General features: G+C 39.5%; 1 protein-coding gene across 1 annotated transcript in view; it reads left to right on the forward strand.

Annotated features, from left to right (window-relative positions):
* The first annotated feature begins 2,043 nt into the window (after window positions 1-2,043).
* SYT16 (synaptotagmin 16) overlaps window positions 2,044-15,269 on the forward strand; it is a 150,919-nt gene continuing 137,693 nt past the window's right edge. Inside the window, exons 1-2 of the mRNA XM_070292482.1 lie at window positions 2,044-2,113; window positions 5,045-5,224. Of these exons, the coding sequence (XP_070148583.1) occupies window positions 2,044-2,113; window positions 5,045-5,224 (250 nt within the window). The remainder of the gene's footprint in view (window positions 2,114-5,044; window positions 5,225-15,269) is intronic.

Genomic DNA, 15,269 nt, shown 5'->3' on the forward strand with positions numbered 1-15,269 from the left:
GGGATGACAGAGGATGAGATGGCTGGATGGCATCACGGACTCGATGGACGTGAGTCTGAGTGAACTCCGGGAGATGGTGATGGACAGGGAGGCTTGGCATGCTGCGACTCATGGGGTCACAAAGAGTCAGACACGACTGAGCGACTGAACTGACTGTCTGAACTGACCCATAAATACACAGAAAAAGATGAAATTAAAATTGATACATTATGAGAGGAATATGAAGTCTCATGAAATAACCACACTCCTTGAACTAAGTTGTCCCTCTGCTTTAGCTACATTTGTGCTTATTTCTAGTGTTCTTCACCATCCAACTCAAAAGACTTTATCTTCTCCCACTGTCTGCCATGGACTCAGATATACAGAGTTTACAGTAGTGAAGTGGGTAACAGCACACTTTCACCTATTTAGTTAAATGAAAAGTGTAGGCCATATTTGAGGCCTGCTAGGATGCAGAAAAAAGAACATAAAAATTGGTAACTAAAGAAATAGTACCCTAGTTTAAGACAGAAAGAAGAACAGTTGGCACAAATTATCAGACATCATTGAAGAAAATTCTTCCAAGCTTTAAAAAAGTCATGGATATCGAAAAGACTAGGTTCTAGGGAAAATCAACAAAAGATTCCATAAAATGTCACATTCTGATAATCTTTGGTATTAAAAGAAAATTAAATTAAAATTTTGTTTTGAAAAGATTCTAGACCAAAAAATTCTGTTGTCCATACAGTAATAAAAAGTAGCTGCAGTGTCACATTCATTTATGAAACATTAAACATTAAAAGTTAATGCGCTGATATCTAGATAATTTTGAGGAGAAAAACGTTTTGGTACCTACCTAGGAATTTTGTACCTACTCATAGTTTAGTCACTGCTACAAGAATGATTACTAACAAAAATATTTTCATCTACAAAGAGCAGAGTTATTTTGAATAATACAAGAGCTTTCTCCCAATTCTTTCTTTCATCTTTGGAGATTTATATCGAAACTCCTTATATACATATATATATATATATATATATATATATATATATATATATATATAGTCTTCAATCTGGAATTTGTGAATGTTTTTATATTAAATGCATTAATATAAGATAGTATCTCAGCGCTGGTAAAAATAGTTAAGAAAATATAACAGAAAACAATGATAGGTGGTGAGTTTCAACATGAACTTTAAAAAAAAATTTCCAATATTTTAAAAACATTTTTCTAAATGCATGAATCATTTTTTCTTTAAATCTCTCTCTCTAAAAAAAGAAGTTTTTATCTAGAAAATTTTTTTACAAGACAGTAAAGGTAAAATCAATACAGACAATTAGTATTTGCCCAAATATCAAAATGACTGGAAGGAAGTACAAAAAACTTAACTGTGGTTGTCGTCATCTTTTTCTATATTTTGTAGATTTTATGTAATATGCATCATGTTGTTTTATAATGGAAAAATACAGTGTATTAAAAAATCAAGATTTAGTTTCACTAATGAATGGCATTATTAGGTGCAAATGTTTCTGCTTATAGACAATAGATGAACCTTTTTTTCCCTAAGCCTGGATCTGATATAAATCATATCTTATGTTGTTAGTGTTACTGACCTACTTGAGGTATATATTTTCTTTCCATGTATCAACATATCATAGCACAGAAGAATTCAATATTTATTTAAGCATCAAATATGTATCATGCATCTCCTAGGCTAGCTGCTGAGAGCACATTGGGTAACTGAGGCAAAGTCCTTGTTCTTATGAAGTTGAAAATTTAGCATTTGAAAACACTTGAAAAAGCTGTTGAAGTCTCAGTGGGTGGGAACTCATAGTAGAAGCATCCAGCCTGGTCAAGAGGAACAAAAAAGGCTTTCAGAGGAAGTCTAGTATCAGTGTTAGACAGTAGAGAGTGCACAGTCATTCCATGGATTTGAAATAGTCTCTCCAAAGGTCTGGAGGTGAGCTATGTTTGGGGAACCAGAAATAGATGAATATGATGGCAACAAAGAGTTTGATGCTGGGGAGTGATGAGTGATAAAGGCTAGAATCAGCAGCTAGGTCATGAAAAGTCTTGCAAACCAAGTTGAGGACTTCGAGTTTTTTCCTATGGGTGATGGGAAGCTGTTGGAGGGTAAATTAGTTTCTGAGGGTTACCATGACATATTGCCAAATGCTTGACAGCTTAAGACAACAAATTTGTTCTCTCACAATTTTGGAGGCCAGAAGTCCAAATTTAGAATATCAGCAAAATTGATTCCTCTGGAATCTCTGAGAGAGTACTTCTTCCAGGGCTCTCTCCTAGCTCTTGGTGGCTGCTGGCAAGCCTTGGCATTCCTCAGTTGGCTTCATAACTTCAGTCTTTTCTCCCATCTTCACATGGTCATCTTCTCTCTGTGTTTTCTCCTTTTCAGTGTCTTTTAGGGATACTTATCACTGTATTTAGGGCCCACCCTGATCCTGGATAATTTCATCTGAAGATCCTACCCTAATTTATTTTAAATAAGGTCACATTCTGAGATTCTAGGTGGATGTCTCTTTTGGGGGTCACAATTAAACCCACTGCAGAGGGCTTTAGTGGGGCAATTGAACAAATCAGACTTACTTCAGAAGGATCACTCTGGCTGCTTTGTGGAGAAGGGATTTGTTGAGGGGTAAGGCTGGGTACTTGGAGATCAATGGGAATCTGGGTAAAGGATCCTAGAGGCTTTGGAGGTAAGAAAGTGGAGATGAGTGTAGGGTACTCTGAAGATGGTCAGTTGTGACTGGGAAAAAGCAGGGCTATGGTTGAAGAGCAGAGAAGGCAATGGCACCCCACTCCAGTACTCTTGTCTGGAAAGTCCCATGGACAGAGGTGCCTGGTGGGCTGCAGTCCATGGGGTCACTAGGAGTCAGACACGACTGAGCGACTTCACTTTCACTTTTCACTTTCATACATTGGAGAAGGAAATGGCAACCCACTCCAGTGTTCTTGCCTGGAGAATCCCAGGGACGGGGGAGCCTGGTGGGCTGCCATCTCTGGGGTCGCACAGAGTCGGACACGACTGAAGTGACTTAGCAGCAGCAGCAGCAGCATGGTTGAAGAGAGCATATGGTGACGAGGAGGGGCTCTTAGGATGGGAGACAGTTAGTGACATTACTTTTAATGCAGGTGAAAACAATGTGGTCTCTACTAAGGGAAGTAGTTGAAAATACAAGAATTGGTGGGAGCGGGGAGATAGAGATGATTTTAAGTGTAGTTGATTTACAGTGTTAGTTTCAGGTGTACCGTGAAATGTTTAAGCTATAAGTATACAGACATATTTTTTTTCATATCATTTTCCATTATGGTTTATTATAGGTTATTGAATATATTTCCTGGTGCTATACAATAGGACCTTGTTTTTTTAAATCTATTTTATATGTAGTAGTTTGTTGCTGCTATTCTCAGGCTCCTACTTTATCCCTTCCCCATCCCTCTGGGATAATTAATGCAAGAGAGGGAAATGGGGTGTGGAGCACAGCCTGTGTACAAAGCAACACATCCATCTCATATTTGACTGCTCCTAGGTATTTTAAAAGGTCTGCAAAGCTGATAATGATGCTACTGAGGGAGATGTTAATTCCTGTTTGAGAATGCTCTATGTGCTTGGTGCCATACAGGTTATTTTCCATGTGTTAGCTCATTTAATCTAATGTAGCTATATTTATTGTCTTCTTTTATTACTTAGAAAACTGAAGCACAGAGAGGTTAAATAATTTGCTCAAGGCCACACAGATAACAAGTGGCAAATTGTGATTTCTTTCCAGGTGGTGTGACTGCTGAACCTATGCCAGTAAACGTTGCTACCTGTGTTGCCTCTAGAGGCAGAGGGAATAATCAATACATGCATACTTTTTAAATTCACAATATATGTTGGTTTTGATAAGCAGGCACTATTATCATTTTGCAGATTACAAAGCTATTTTTGTCTTGTTTGTTCTTTCTCTGGCTTGCCACTGGATTGTTTCAGTGAGGCAGTGCCATTTATTTTCTTTTCATAGGGTTGGGACTGGTTTGATTCATCCTTTCTCTCTTTATCTGGAAGGTAGCACGAGCTGTATATTATCTCTTCATATTATTAATCCACATATTAAACCTGCTCAAGAATTAAAACTACTCTCAGGAGAGTAATTTTCATAAGCTTTCACATATACCCAATTGCCTTGAATAACTCTTCCTGACACCTGCTTTGTGATTGATTCCTTTATACAACTTGATTTTTGGATTTCTTTATGAAATGTTGTCTTTACTCAAACGACATTTCTTTGAAGGAATCTTCTCTCAACCTGGAACTAGCTCTGACCTTTCTGTTCTATGTACCTCAGAGCTGAACTCAATAGCTGGGACTATGGACCTGGGCAGCACAGAGTCATTTATAGCTCGGGAATTTTTTGATGAGGAGGGGACAGGGGAAGATGAAAATTCATCTTCTAAAATTCTAAAATATTAGCATTCAAAATATAATTCTAATTTATAATATGGATGCACAGATTAGGAATTTTCTTGTCATTGGTTTCTTACCATCGGTAATCATCACCATCACGTGTTGCTTAGTTGAATTAGAAAGACCATATCCAGGAAATGACTTTCCTCCAGTTGCTAATTTGACGGATGTATGTCTGAAACTTTGTCTTGTATAATTAGTTTTTCTAAGTTTTAAGCAGTTGTATTTTTAAAAGACTTGCTTTTATAACACTGGTCAGCCATTTCAAACGCAACTCATTTGACTGATATCTAATAGCTGGCATGCTTGATGTTGAATATTAAGTGAAGGAGAGGGGCCAGAGGAGTTATATTATAGGCAGAAGAAGCCATATGTGTAAAGGAATGGAGGTCTGTCATCTAGGAGCCAGCCTAGCCTGATGGACCTGGCAATAGTCCTTTCCTTTCCCCTGTACACAGTGCTGGGGATGCCAGCAGGTCAGGACTTGCAGAGTATCTGGCATTCTCATAATTGTGAAGATTCCAGATAACTTTGATCAGTTGTTAGAACTAAAAGATGGTTCACTTGGTGATATTTTTTCCTTTGTGTTCTCTTGCTAGTCCCTCCCGAGGCCATCGGCTTCTTGTCTGCAGCTGGGGTCTTTCTTGTTCTTCTGGTTGTCCTCTTCCTCTTCATCAACAAGAAGCTGAGTTTTGAGACCACAGGAGGCCTTCCATGCCTGGAGCAACGCGGGAAGAGAAAGCACTCTAAAGACAAGACTGGAATCTGCAAAGGACCAGGTAAGCATTATGCTTTGCAGTCTCCTGAGCTTGGCGTTGGCTGTGGTTTTGATCGGGGAAGGAATGTCACTGTTCTTGGATGGACCCCATTAAGAAGTCACACATGAGCAGTTTAGCAGCTGCTGTGGTGGCATGATGAATGGACATTACCAAAGAATACATTAGCTTTAGGAAAGTAATGCTCTCTTTAGGGTCCAAAGAGCAGATGGGAAAAGGCTGACCACTGCTTCCCGTCTTCTTAGCTTTTTAGATGTCTGTGTTGAGTTTCCCTCTGACTAATGCTTGAAGGAAAAGGAAAAAAAAAAAAAAGGGATTTTGATTGACAAGAGCCTTGATGTGTTTTGGTTTCATTATTTTGGAATGATATTGACACTTCACTTTGGTTAGATGTTTCTGAGATTTTCAGTGCTTAGGGCCATCCCCCACCTTGTATGGCAACAGTCACTTTTCTAAAGGGAGGCTTTAAGTTCATTGAATCTACCACTTCATTTACTAACTTCCTTCCTTCAATTTAATGGGGAAAATAACACACTAAAAGAAATAATTGGCTTCTGGCTCTTAAAGAACATATTCTATTTTCAATTACTGAAGGATAGAACTTTGTGATACAGGATGTTATCACAAAGTGATTATAATCACACAAAAGCTGGACGTTTAAAGACAGTATTCTTATTTTATAGGTAACCACTTGGCTTTTAAAAAAATTTTGTTAGTTTGATTCTCACTCTTCTCCCCCATGGCCCATGGGTGGGGCATGACAGAACTGGTGGAGGGACAGTCTTACATTATGTGTTTGAGCTGGGGCAAGGCCTTGAGGAAAACACCCCTTAGCTATCCCACAGCTTGGACCAATGACAATATTTGATTTATTGGTATGGTACCTTATGTAGATATGGTTCAACTTGTTCACTTTGCTATAATAAAAGGCATAATTTAGGAATAATTATGTATTAATTACCTATTACTTTAACAAATTACCCCTCACAAAAATATTTATTATCTCACAGTTTTCAAAATTGATGAATACGGGCCTTCCCTTATGGCTCAGATGGTAAAGAATACACCTGCAATGTAAGAGACTGGGTTTGATCCCTGGATAAGGAAGATCCTCTGGAGGAGGAAATGGCAGCCCACTGTGGTTTTCTTGCCTAGAGAATTTCATAGACAGAGGATCCTGGTGGGATACAGTCCCTGGAGTCACAAAGAGTTGGACACGACTGAACAGCTAACACTTTCACTTCACTGTCATGTATTAATTACTTATTGCTTTAACAAATTACCCCACAACAAATATTTATTATCTCACAGTTTTCAAAGTTGATGAATATGGGGTTAGCTTAGTTGAGTGGTTATTACAGATCAGAGTTTTTCATGATGCTGCAATCAGAATGTCAGCTGCAGCCATCTAAAGGCTTGATTGGGGCTGATGACTTCACTTCCAGGCAGAAGGCTTTAGTTGCTATGTGAACCCTCCGCAGAGCTGCTTGAGTATATTTTTCACATGGCAGCTGGCTTCCCCCAGAGTGAATGATCCAAGAGAGGAGAGCAAGAGAAAGTCAGTTTTTTAATGACCTAGTCTAGGAAGGTCATTCAATATCTCCTCCACCACATTCTGGTCGTTTACTAAGTACAGTCCATCTTCAGGGAAGGGGGATTAAGGTCCACTTTTTAAGGAAACAGTATCAAAGAGTGTGCAATGTCTCTTAAAATCACCATAGGGGAGAATAATGGAAGGGTGTAAGGTGTAATTCTGACAGTTGATTTGGCATTCTTACTGTTGCAATAGCCTTAGTTTTTGAACTCCACTTGAGCCATCTGGCTTGTCTTCTGAAAACAGAGTGGAATATTTAAAATAGAATTTTTCATGTGAAATCTGGACTTACAAATGCTCTAGCCACTATTGTCTCAGCTGGGACATAGGTGAGACTTCTGCTTGGTCATGAGGTGATATGGAGTTAGGGTTCATAGTGATTCTTTCCTCTTTCAGCAACTCACCGTCACTAGTTGTATGACTGAGGCAAATTATGGAACCATTCTAAATGTTTTCCTTATCTGTATATCGGGGTCGTCAACACACCCCTTACAGGGTTGGTTTTGATTATTCGAATTAATTTTGTAAGGATACCAGCATGATGCCTATGGTAAAAGACCTAATAGAACTTTAACCATAGTTGTGTAGTATTAACACAATTCCAGTCATAGTAGTGGCTTCTAGGAGTGACATCACACGTGAATACATTGTATTCATTACTTAAATTGGGAGATTAAAAGTTGGTGATGTTTTCTCCTTTTCAGACTCTAGTAAGTACAAAGAACTAAGGTTAGAGCTATTTAAGATTATTTTCTTTTTGTCTTGTTTGACATGTTATCTGAGTAATTTAGAGACAATTATGAATTATACTTGCAAATAAGTTGAAGATAATATTGAAACAATAACAATAAAGCATGAACCAGAAGCTGTTAGCTCAAGTAACACTCAGAGTGGGATCATCTGAAGGGAGCTTTAAAAATAGTTTAATCAGGAGAATCTACAAATTACAACTTAGAAACAAACACCTTCATTTTGACATTTCTCCTTTGAAAGTTTAATTATTATTGATCAAGAGTCTTTGAAAAATGTGCCTCTAGCCCAGATTTTATCTAACTTTTGATGTCTGCTTTAATTATCATCCGCAGAGCCCTGACTTCTCAGTGAAGATGGGATGTTCTTAACATATTTTGACAAATGTTAGGAAGGGAGGAAGGCAGCCTGGTATGGTAGAAAGAGACACAGTGAAGACAGCCAGAGCTTAGTTTTGCCACTAATTGGCTGTAGTATTTTGGGAGGTTCACTTCACTTCTCTGGGTCTTAAGTCCTCACTTGCAAATTTGTGAGTCTGGGCTAGGTTTCTCCCCATCGCTACAATGCAGTCCTATTCGATCCTTGGGGTTACCCTAGCAATTTCTTCCCTAGGTCTCAGTCTGCGAATGGAGGAGACCTAATGAAAATGATTAAAAACCAACAAGACCATCTTACTCTGAGGTTGAACCATATGAAATTTCCATTTTTATATATCAAAAAGGGCTGGATATTAGCAACCTAATCATTATAATCTAATATATGTGTGAGGTTCTGAAGAATAAAATAATTTTTTTTGTTTCTATGATAATATTAGAGAAGCAGACATGAGAGTTTATTTTCTGAGCCCATTGTACAAAATAATTTGCCCCACAAAAATGCCTTTTAGACTGTATATTGTTTTCAAAATTCAATGGATTTTCACATATCATTTATCTGAATGTAGGTAAGGGATAAAGAACTGAAACAGTTTCTTCCTAATAACATAGGTAATAATAATAATTAGATAGTGATAATTGATGGCTATCATTTATTTAGCATTTACTATTCACACACTTGCTAAGTCTGTTACATGGATTATTTGACTTCTTAATGCAAAGTACTTGTGTTATTTATTGGTAGTGATTGCTTTGGGGGAAGGGTAGATATGGGTTGTAACAAAGAAGCCATTGTTCAGTGTTTTAAAAAATTTTATTCATTTTTAATTGGTGGAAATGTTCAGTGCTGAGATAAAAGTTGATTAAAAATAAAAATCCCATGGTGAAATAATAGTTTTTAAAGAATCTTAGTTGGGAAAGAGAGATGAGATTTTGTTTTGTTTGTTTTTCCCTCAGAAGCTTTCTTTATGTATCAAAGGCAACATTTAGAAGTTGGAGCAGAGAGCTTAATTTCCAGAAGCACAGTATAGAAAGGATGGAGGATGTATAGGAGGGTGGTTCCTCCCAGGCAGGGAGGAGAAGAAGAAAGGCTTTCCACCACTGGGAAGGGCAGCCCATGGCTTGGAGGGACCACAGGAAAAGAGATTTGGAGGGCTTGAAAGTTGCCTGGACCCTGAGAAGGGTTAGGGTGTGGGGCCACCTGCCGTGGTCGTAGTGAGAAGATCGGAGTCCAGCATGGCCCGAGGAAGCGACGAAAAGCAGAGCGCCATGTGCATCCCCTTGGGGAGGGTGGCTGGAGACTGCCTCACATGGGTCCCACGTGTGCCCGGCATGGCTGCTGCAGAGGGGGAACATACTGGTGGGGATGTGAGGAAAGAGACCTGGAGAAGATTTCTAGCACAGTTCCTCACTGAGTAGCTCATGTCACATAGGGTTTAGGAGTTTCTGCATGACCCTCTGGGGAGAAGACAGTAGTGGTCTAAGAGCACTGTCTTCCTGCTAGGGAGTAGTCGCACCTTGTGGTGGGTGGCCTGTGTCAGAGGCTGGGGAGCACACCGCCTGAGGCCTCCTAGAGCCAGGACTGGATTCAAGGGCACCTAAACGGTGCAGCTGCACAGGGCTCCATGCCAGAAAGGGATGCTTCTCTTGGGTTAGTGCTCTGCTGTTGCCCTCTTGAAATTCTTAATGGTTTTTGAACTAAAGGTCCTTCCATTTTTGCACTGGGTCTTCAAATAATGTACCTGTCTTGCCTGGAAGGATCCTAGGAGGTACTGCAGGTACACAGCCTTCCCTGGGAGGGCTGTAGAGGCAAAGGCTAACACTCCTCTGTGGGTCAGGGGAGCCAGCAGGGAGGAATAGCACATCATAGCAAATGAGCACACATCTGTGCCCATTGCTCTCTGATGAACAAGAGCGTGGAGTGGGAGTGCAAATCCCCCAAACTGATTATTGATCCCAAATGAAACTGACTGACTGAGGAAGCAGGCTGAAGTTTAGTGTCTCACCATGGAGCATGGGAAGGCATGGGGGTGACAGGCAAGAGCCCCATGAGACAGAGTGTGTCTGCATGCTCAGTTGCTTCAGCTGGGTCCAACTCTTGGCGACGCTATGGACTGTAGCCCACCAGGCTCCTCTGTCCATGGGATTTTCCAGGCAAGAATACTGGAGTGGGTTGCCATGACCTCCTCCAGGGGATCTTCTTGACCCAGGGGTCAAACCTGTACCTCTTAAGTCTCCTGCACTGGAAGATTTTTTTTTTTTTAACAACTAGTGCCACCTGGGAAACCCAGACAGGGTGTTGACAGCTTTTGTACATTTAAGCAAAGCTGGTGCTCAGCCAGGGCTCAGCAGTCAGCTGTGCCAGCTGGAGCTCAGGAGTGAGGTGGTTCACATGTGACAGTGTCTCCCTACCTACCAGCTGGTTGGAAAGCCCAACTGGCCAGTTCCTCCTCAAGACTACTCCCACCCCTTCACCTGCATTGGCATGATTAACTTCTGGTCTAGCAGGAGCTCCGACCAGCCCCACCTTTTTCTGCTTGGGTCATGATGGCTGTGGTTGTCAGATACTTTTGGTTTCAGTTCTGCATTTAGGTCAGAGTATGTTCACATACAACCTTCTTACAGCATAATTCAGTAAGTAGATACTATTAAAATCTCCATATTATAGGTGAGGCAACAGAGGCTTTGAGAGATGAATTGTTTTCCAAGGTATTAAGTGGCAAAGTGGAGACTCATATCCAAAAACTGATTAACGTCAGACGCTAACATCTTAATTGCACTACTCTTTTGCCCACCTGTTCTTCTCAACGCAAGCCACTCTTTCATGCTTTTGAATTTCTGGGATGGGAGAAAGTAGGGGAAAGGGAGGATTTGGAGGATGGTTTGGTTTCCCTGTGGCTGTCACACAAATGATCACAAACTTGGTGTTTTAAAAGAACATAAATTGATTTTCCACACAGTTCTGGGGACCAGAGGTTTGAAATCAAGGTGTTCACACTCTCTCCCAGCTTCAAGTGGCTGCCAACTATCCTTGGCATTCTTGCACTTGTGCCTGCTTCATGCCCGTCTCCGCTTCCATCTTCACATTACTTCCTCCTATGTGTGTCTTCTCTCTGCCACTTGTCATTGGATTTAGGTCTCACCCTGATAATCTAGGAAGATCTGAAGATCCTTAACATAGTCACACCTGCAAATATCCTTCCACCATTCAAGGTTTCAGGGACTAGAACATGGATATATCTTTTTAGGGACCACCATTTAGCATTAGGAGAGTTGATGAAGAATTGAATAGAAATTTTTTCTTTCTCCATTATCCTTGAACAGTGGTATTTCACATTCTCCATCTGGGTTAGAATGATTCTTACAAAGAGAGATAACAAAAGCTGGTCAGATATTTTTGGTATAGACTATAATCAGCAGACAGAGTGCTTCCCAGCTGTGAGCCCAGTTGAACTACACTGAGTCTCAATCCTGGGAGGCTTTTAAAAAACAACCAGTGATCAAATCCCATTGCACACTAATTATATCAGTATAGGGAGTGACAGTAGTGAGGCAAACTGTACAGGTTTAAAAAGAATACCAGGTAATTTAAAGGTGTGGCTGTGGTGGAGTGCCATGGATGGAAGGGGTGTGTTCACTGCTAACATCCCCTTTCAGGCTGGAGAGGGTAGAGCTTGAGCAATGTTAATGCTGGCCCAATTCACATTTATTTTTGCCCACAAAGTATCCATCTGGTGGTTGCCCACCTATTTCTTTCCCTGACTGGTTTATTTCAGTTCTACGTTGGTCAGCAGGCAAGCTTTTCCTTTACGATGCTTCCCCTCCCTATCACCCCATGTATACCGTGGCACTCTCAGCAGATGACTTCTGCACAGGGATTTTAAAAAAGGAAAAATTATTTAGAAAAAGTGTCTATAAGATTATTCAAAGTTGTCAAATTATAACCATCTGTAATTTATACTTAAGATTCTGAGTTTACAAAATTTTAGTAAATTGGACCCAGATAGAAGAATTTGGCTGTCCATCTTTGTAATGTTCCATTGTTTTCTGAATTATTGTGCCTATATTCCATTTTCCTTTTATGCCCAAATAAGAAAGGGCAATGACAAATTTTACAAATGGTATGAATCAGGATCTGAAACAGATGTAAATATATATATATATATATATATATATATATATATATATATATATAAAGCGTATTGATATTGGATAGGGATAGATTCATCATCATCATCATTATTGTTATTAGCTTCTTAAGATAGAGAAGGACATTTACCCAAGTACCCATCATGCAGTTGTAAATAAACAGTGTTGGTTTCTTTGTATTTGACGTTTAGTATGATTGATGAATAAAGTATACGTTGAAAAAGGTGTCTTAGAGGATAATATAAAAGCAATACAATTCATTCTCTCTTCTGGGAGGTTTTCTTTGCTGTCTTTAAAGTTGTATTTTCTTTGCTTGCAGGTCTGTGGGGGTGGTTTTGGGTTTGGACTGATCAAGTATTTTAGAATCAGTCAGTCAGTCAGTCAGTTCAGTCACTCAGTCGTGTCCAACTCTTTGTGACCCCATGAACCGCAGCATGCCAGGCCTCCCTGTCCATCACCAACTCCCAGAGTCCACCCAAACCCATGTCCATCGAGTCGATGATGCCATCCAACCATCTCATCCTCTGTCGTCCCCTTCTCCTCCTGTCTTCAATCTTTCCCAGCATGAGGGTCTTTTCAAATGAGTCAGTTCTTCGCATCAGGTGGCCAAAGTATTGGAGTTTCAACTTCAACATCAGTCCTTCTGATGAACACCCAGGACTGATCTTCTTTAGGATGGACTGGTTGGATCTACTTGCAGTCCAAGGGACTGTCAAGAGTCTTCTCCAACACCACAGCTCAAAAGCATCAATTCTTTAGCACTCAGCTTTCTTCACAGTCCAACTCTCACATCCATACATGACCACTGGAAAAACCATAGCCTTGACTAGATGGACCTTTGTTGGCATCAAGAAAAGGCTAAAATGCCCCTCCCTCCTTTTTCCAATAGGATGATTAAAACCTGTCAATACCACTGAAATGCTTTTGATACAATTTATAAACTTTTGGGTTGTACAACAGTTTGTTTTAAAATTATGAATTAGCTATTTTTATAAAGTTGAAATCTTCAACCCCTCCCATCATCTCCCCTCATTGTACCTTTTTGTCCTTAAATAGTGGAATAAATGGAATAGCCCCTCTATTCTTCTTGTCATCCTTCCCCAGTGAGGCTTATGCAAAAAAAGACCTAACCTGGAGAATAATGCCTAGAGGAGGAAGTCCACTTGTTAACAGTCTAAACTGCAAAGTATCTTCTCTTCCTATTTTAATGCTTTCACGTGTGCTATGCTATTTCATATTTTTCTAAGTATGTGCTATATTAGGTCAAACCTTTTGAAATTACTGTTTTTGTAGGTTGGAAGTTTCATATGTTTCAACTTATACCTGAGATGAAAAGCTGTAAGGAACTTAAGAGCTTAAACACCAGAATAAGCCTTGGTAATATTCATTGTGGTGTCTAGTTACTTGTTTTGGTGACTTAAGACACGAATAAGTGAGAATGCTCTTAACAAACCCATCAAAGTAGGACTGATTGAACCTTGTTTGATGGGTAAAAATTCCAAAGAATGCAGTTGAAAAGTTACTGGGTTGAGAATATTCATTCATCTATTCAACATTATTTAGTAAGAATCAATGTTGTTACTCAGTTTCTAAATCCTGGGAAAAAAATGATAAAAAGAGATATAGTCCCCACTCTCTTGGAAATTCCATTTTTGGATAATGACAGAAAGATAAAACTGAAAGTGAAGAAGCAAATAAAATAATTATAGATTATTATACATGCTGTAAGGGCCTAAAATAAAGACTGACAGGATGGAGAGACTGACCTTAGATGTGGTAGAACACATCTTGCTCACTGTTGGGTGGAGAGAGATAAACACACAAATACATTATATTGGTTCTGTTATTTTTTTTCTTTTATGTTTTTTAGGAATTAGCCTATTATCTTACAGAGGCTGGCATGTCCCAAATCTGCAGGGCAGTTTGATACATTAGAGACCCAGGAAAAAGCAAATGTTGCAATTGATGCCTGAAGGTGATCTACTGGTGACTTTCCTCCTTGCTCAGGGGAGGTCACTCTCTGTTAAGGTCTTCAGCTGATCAGGCCTAGCTCATGCACTTTATGAAAGGAAATCTGCTTTACACAAGTTCACTGTGTTAATTGTTAATTTCATCCACAAAAAACACCCTCGCAGAAATATCCAGAGTAATATTTGATCAAAGATCTGGGCACTGTGGCCCAGCCAACTTGGCATATAAAATTAACCATCAGAGGAGCTTACTTAATATCTTTGAATCCCTGTTTTCTTCAGTGTATTATGGTAGGGAGGCTGGGAAGAGATATTCATTTAAAAATATCTTTTTATAATGGAAATTTTCAAACTTATAGGAAAATAGAGAATGGTATAATGAAGCCCATGTACCCATCACCCAGTTTCAACATTTATTAACAAAGACATTTTGTTTCTAAATTACACCCTATTGTCTCCATTTCCTTGTTTTCTTTGCCCAAGAGGGAATAGATCTGTCTCTTTAAATTTTCCATCCTTTGCTGTTTATTTTCTTGCAATTTAGATGATGGATTATTGTCCCTTGCTCAAGAATTCAACCCAGCAAATGACCATGTTACACAGCTAGCTGATTGCTGGTGATGGGAGACATTAGGTTGAAGGTTGGGAAGCTACTAAAAGTCCTTCAACAGATCTGGGCACTTTACAGTCGGAATATGAGCAGCTCTATTTTCCAAGCTATTTATGTGAGGGTGCCTAGTGAGTTACCTTAGAAACAGATTCTTCTTGTGGCATTTGAGCTGCTTCTGTGATGCTAGGATATTAATAAAAATAAATCTGAAGCTTTCTGTAGGTACAAGCTGCTGTGGAAATGTTTAGCATCTAAGTTTGAGAACTCCCAAAACACACATCACTATTTCAAAAGCTGCAGATAATTCCCTTCATGATTTTTCACCTTCCCAATGACTATCGTGTATGTGTGTGTGTAGGGTGTGTGTGTGTGTGTACTGTATACAGTCTCGCGTCAATTTTTGGCAGAAACTCTGAGACTTTTGTATTTGGAATAGCCATACTATGAACTCTTATGACTGACTTCTGGGTAGACCTCAGTGAACCTTGATAGTTTAGGTAGAAGCAATTGCTGATTGTTTGGTGAGTTGAAAGTCTTTCTTTACTCCTCCAGCATGGGTTCCCTGGATAATCTGAGAAGGCCTTAAACATACATCTTTTGC

This window comes from Ovis canadensis, chromosome 7, assembly GCF_042477335.2.
Source record: "Ovis canadensis isolate MfBH-ARS-UI-01 breed Bighorn chromosome 7, ARS-UI_OviCan_v2, whole genome shotgun sequence".
NCBI lineage: Eukaryota > Metazoa > Chordata > Mammalia > Artiodactyla > Bovidae > Ovis > Ovis canadensis.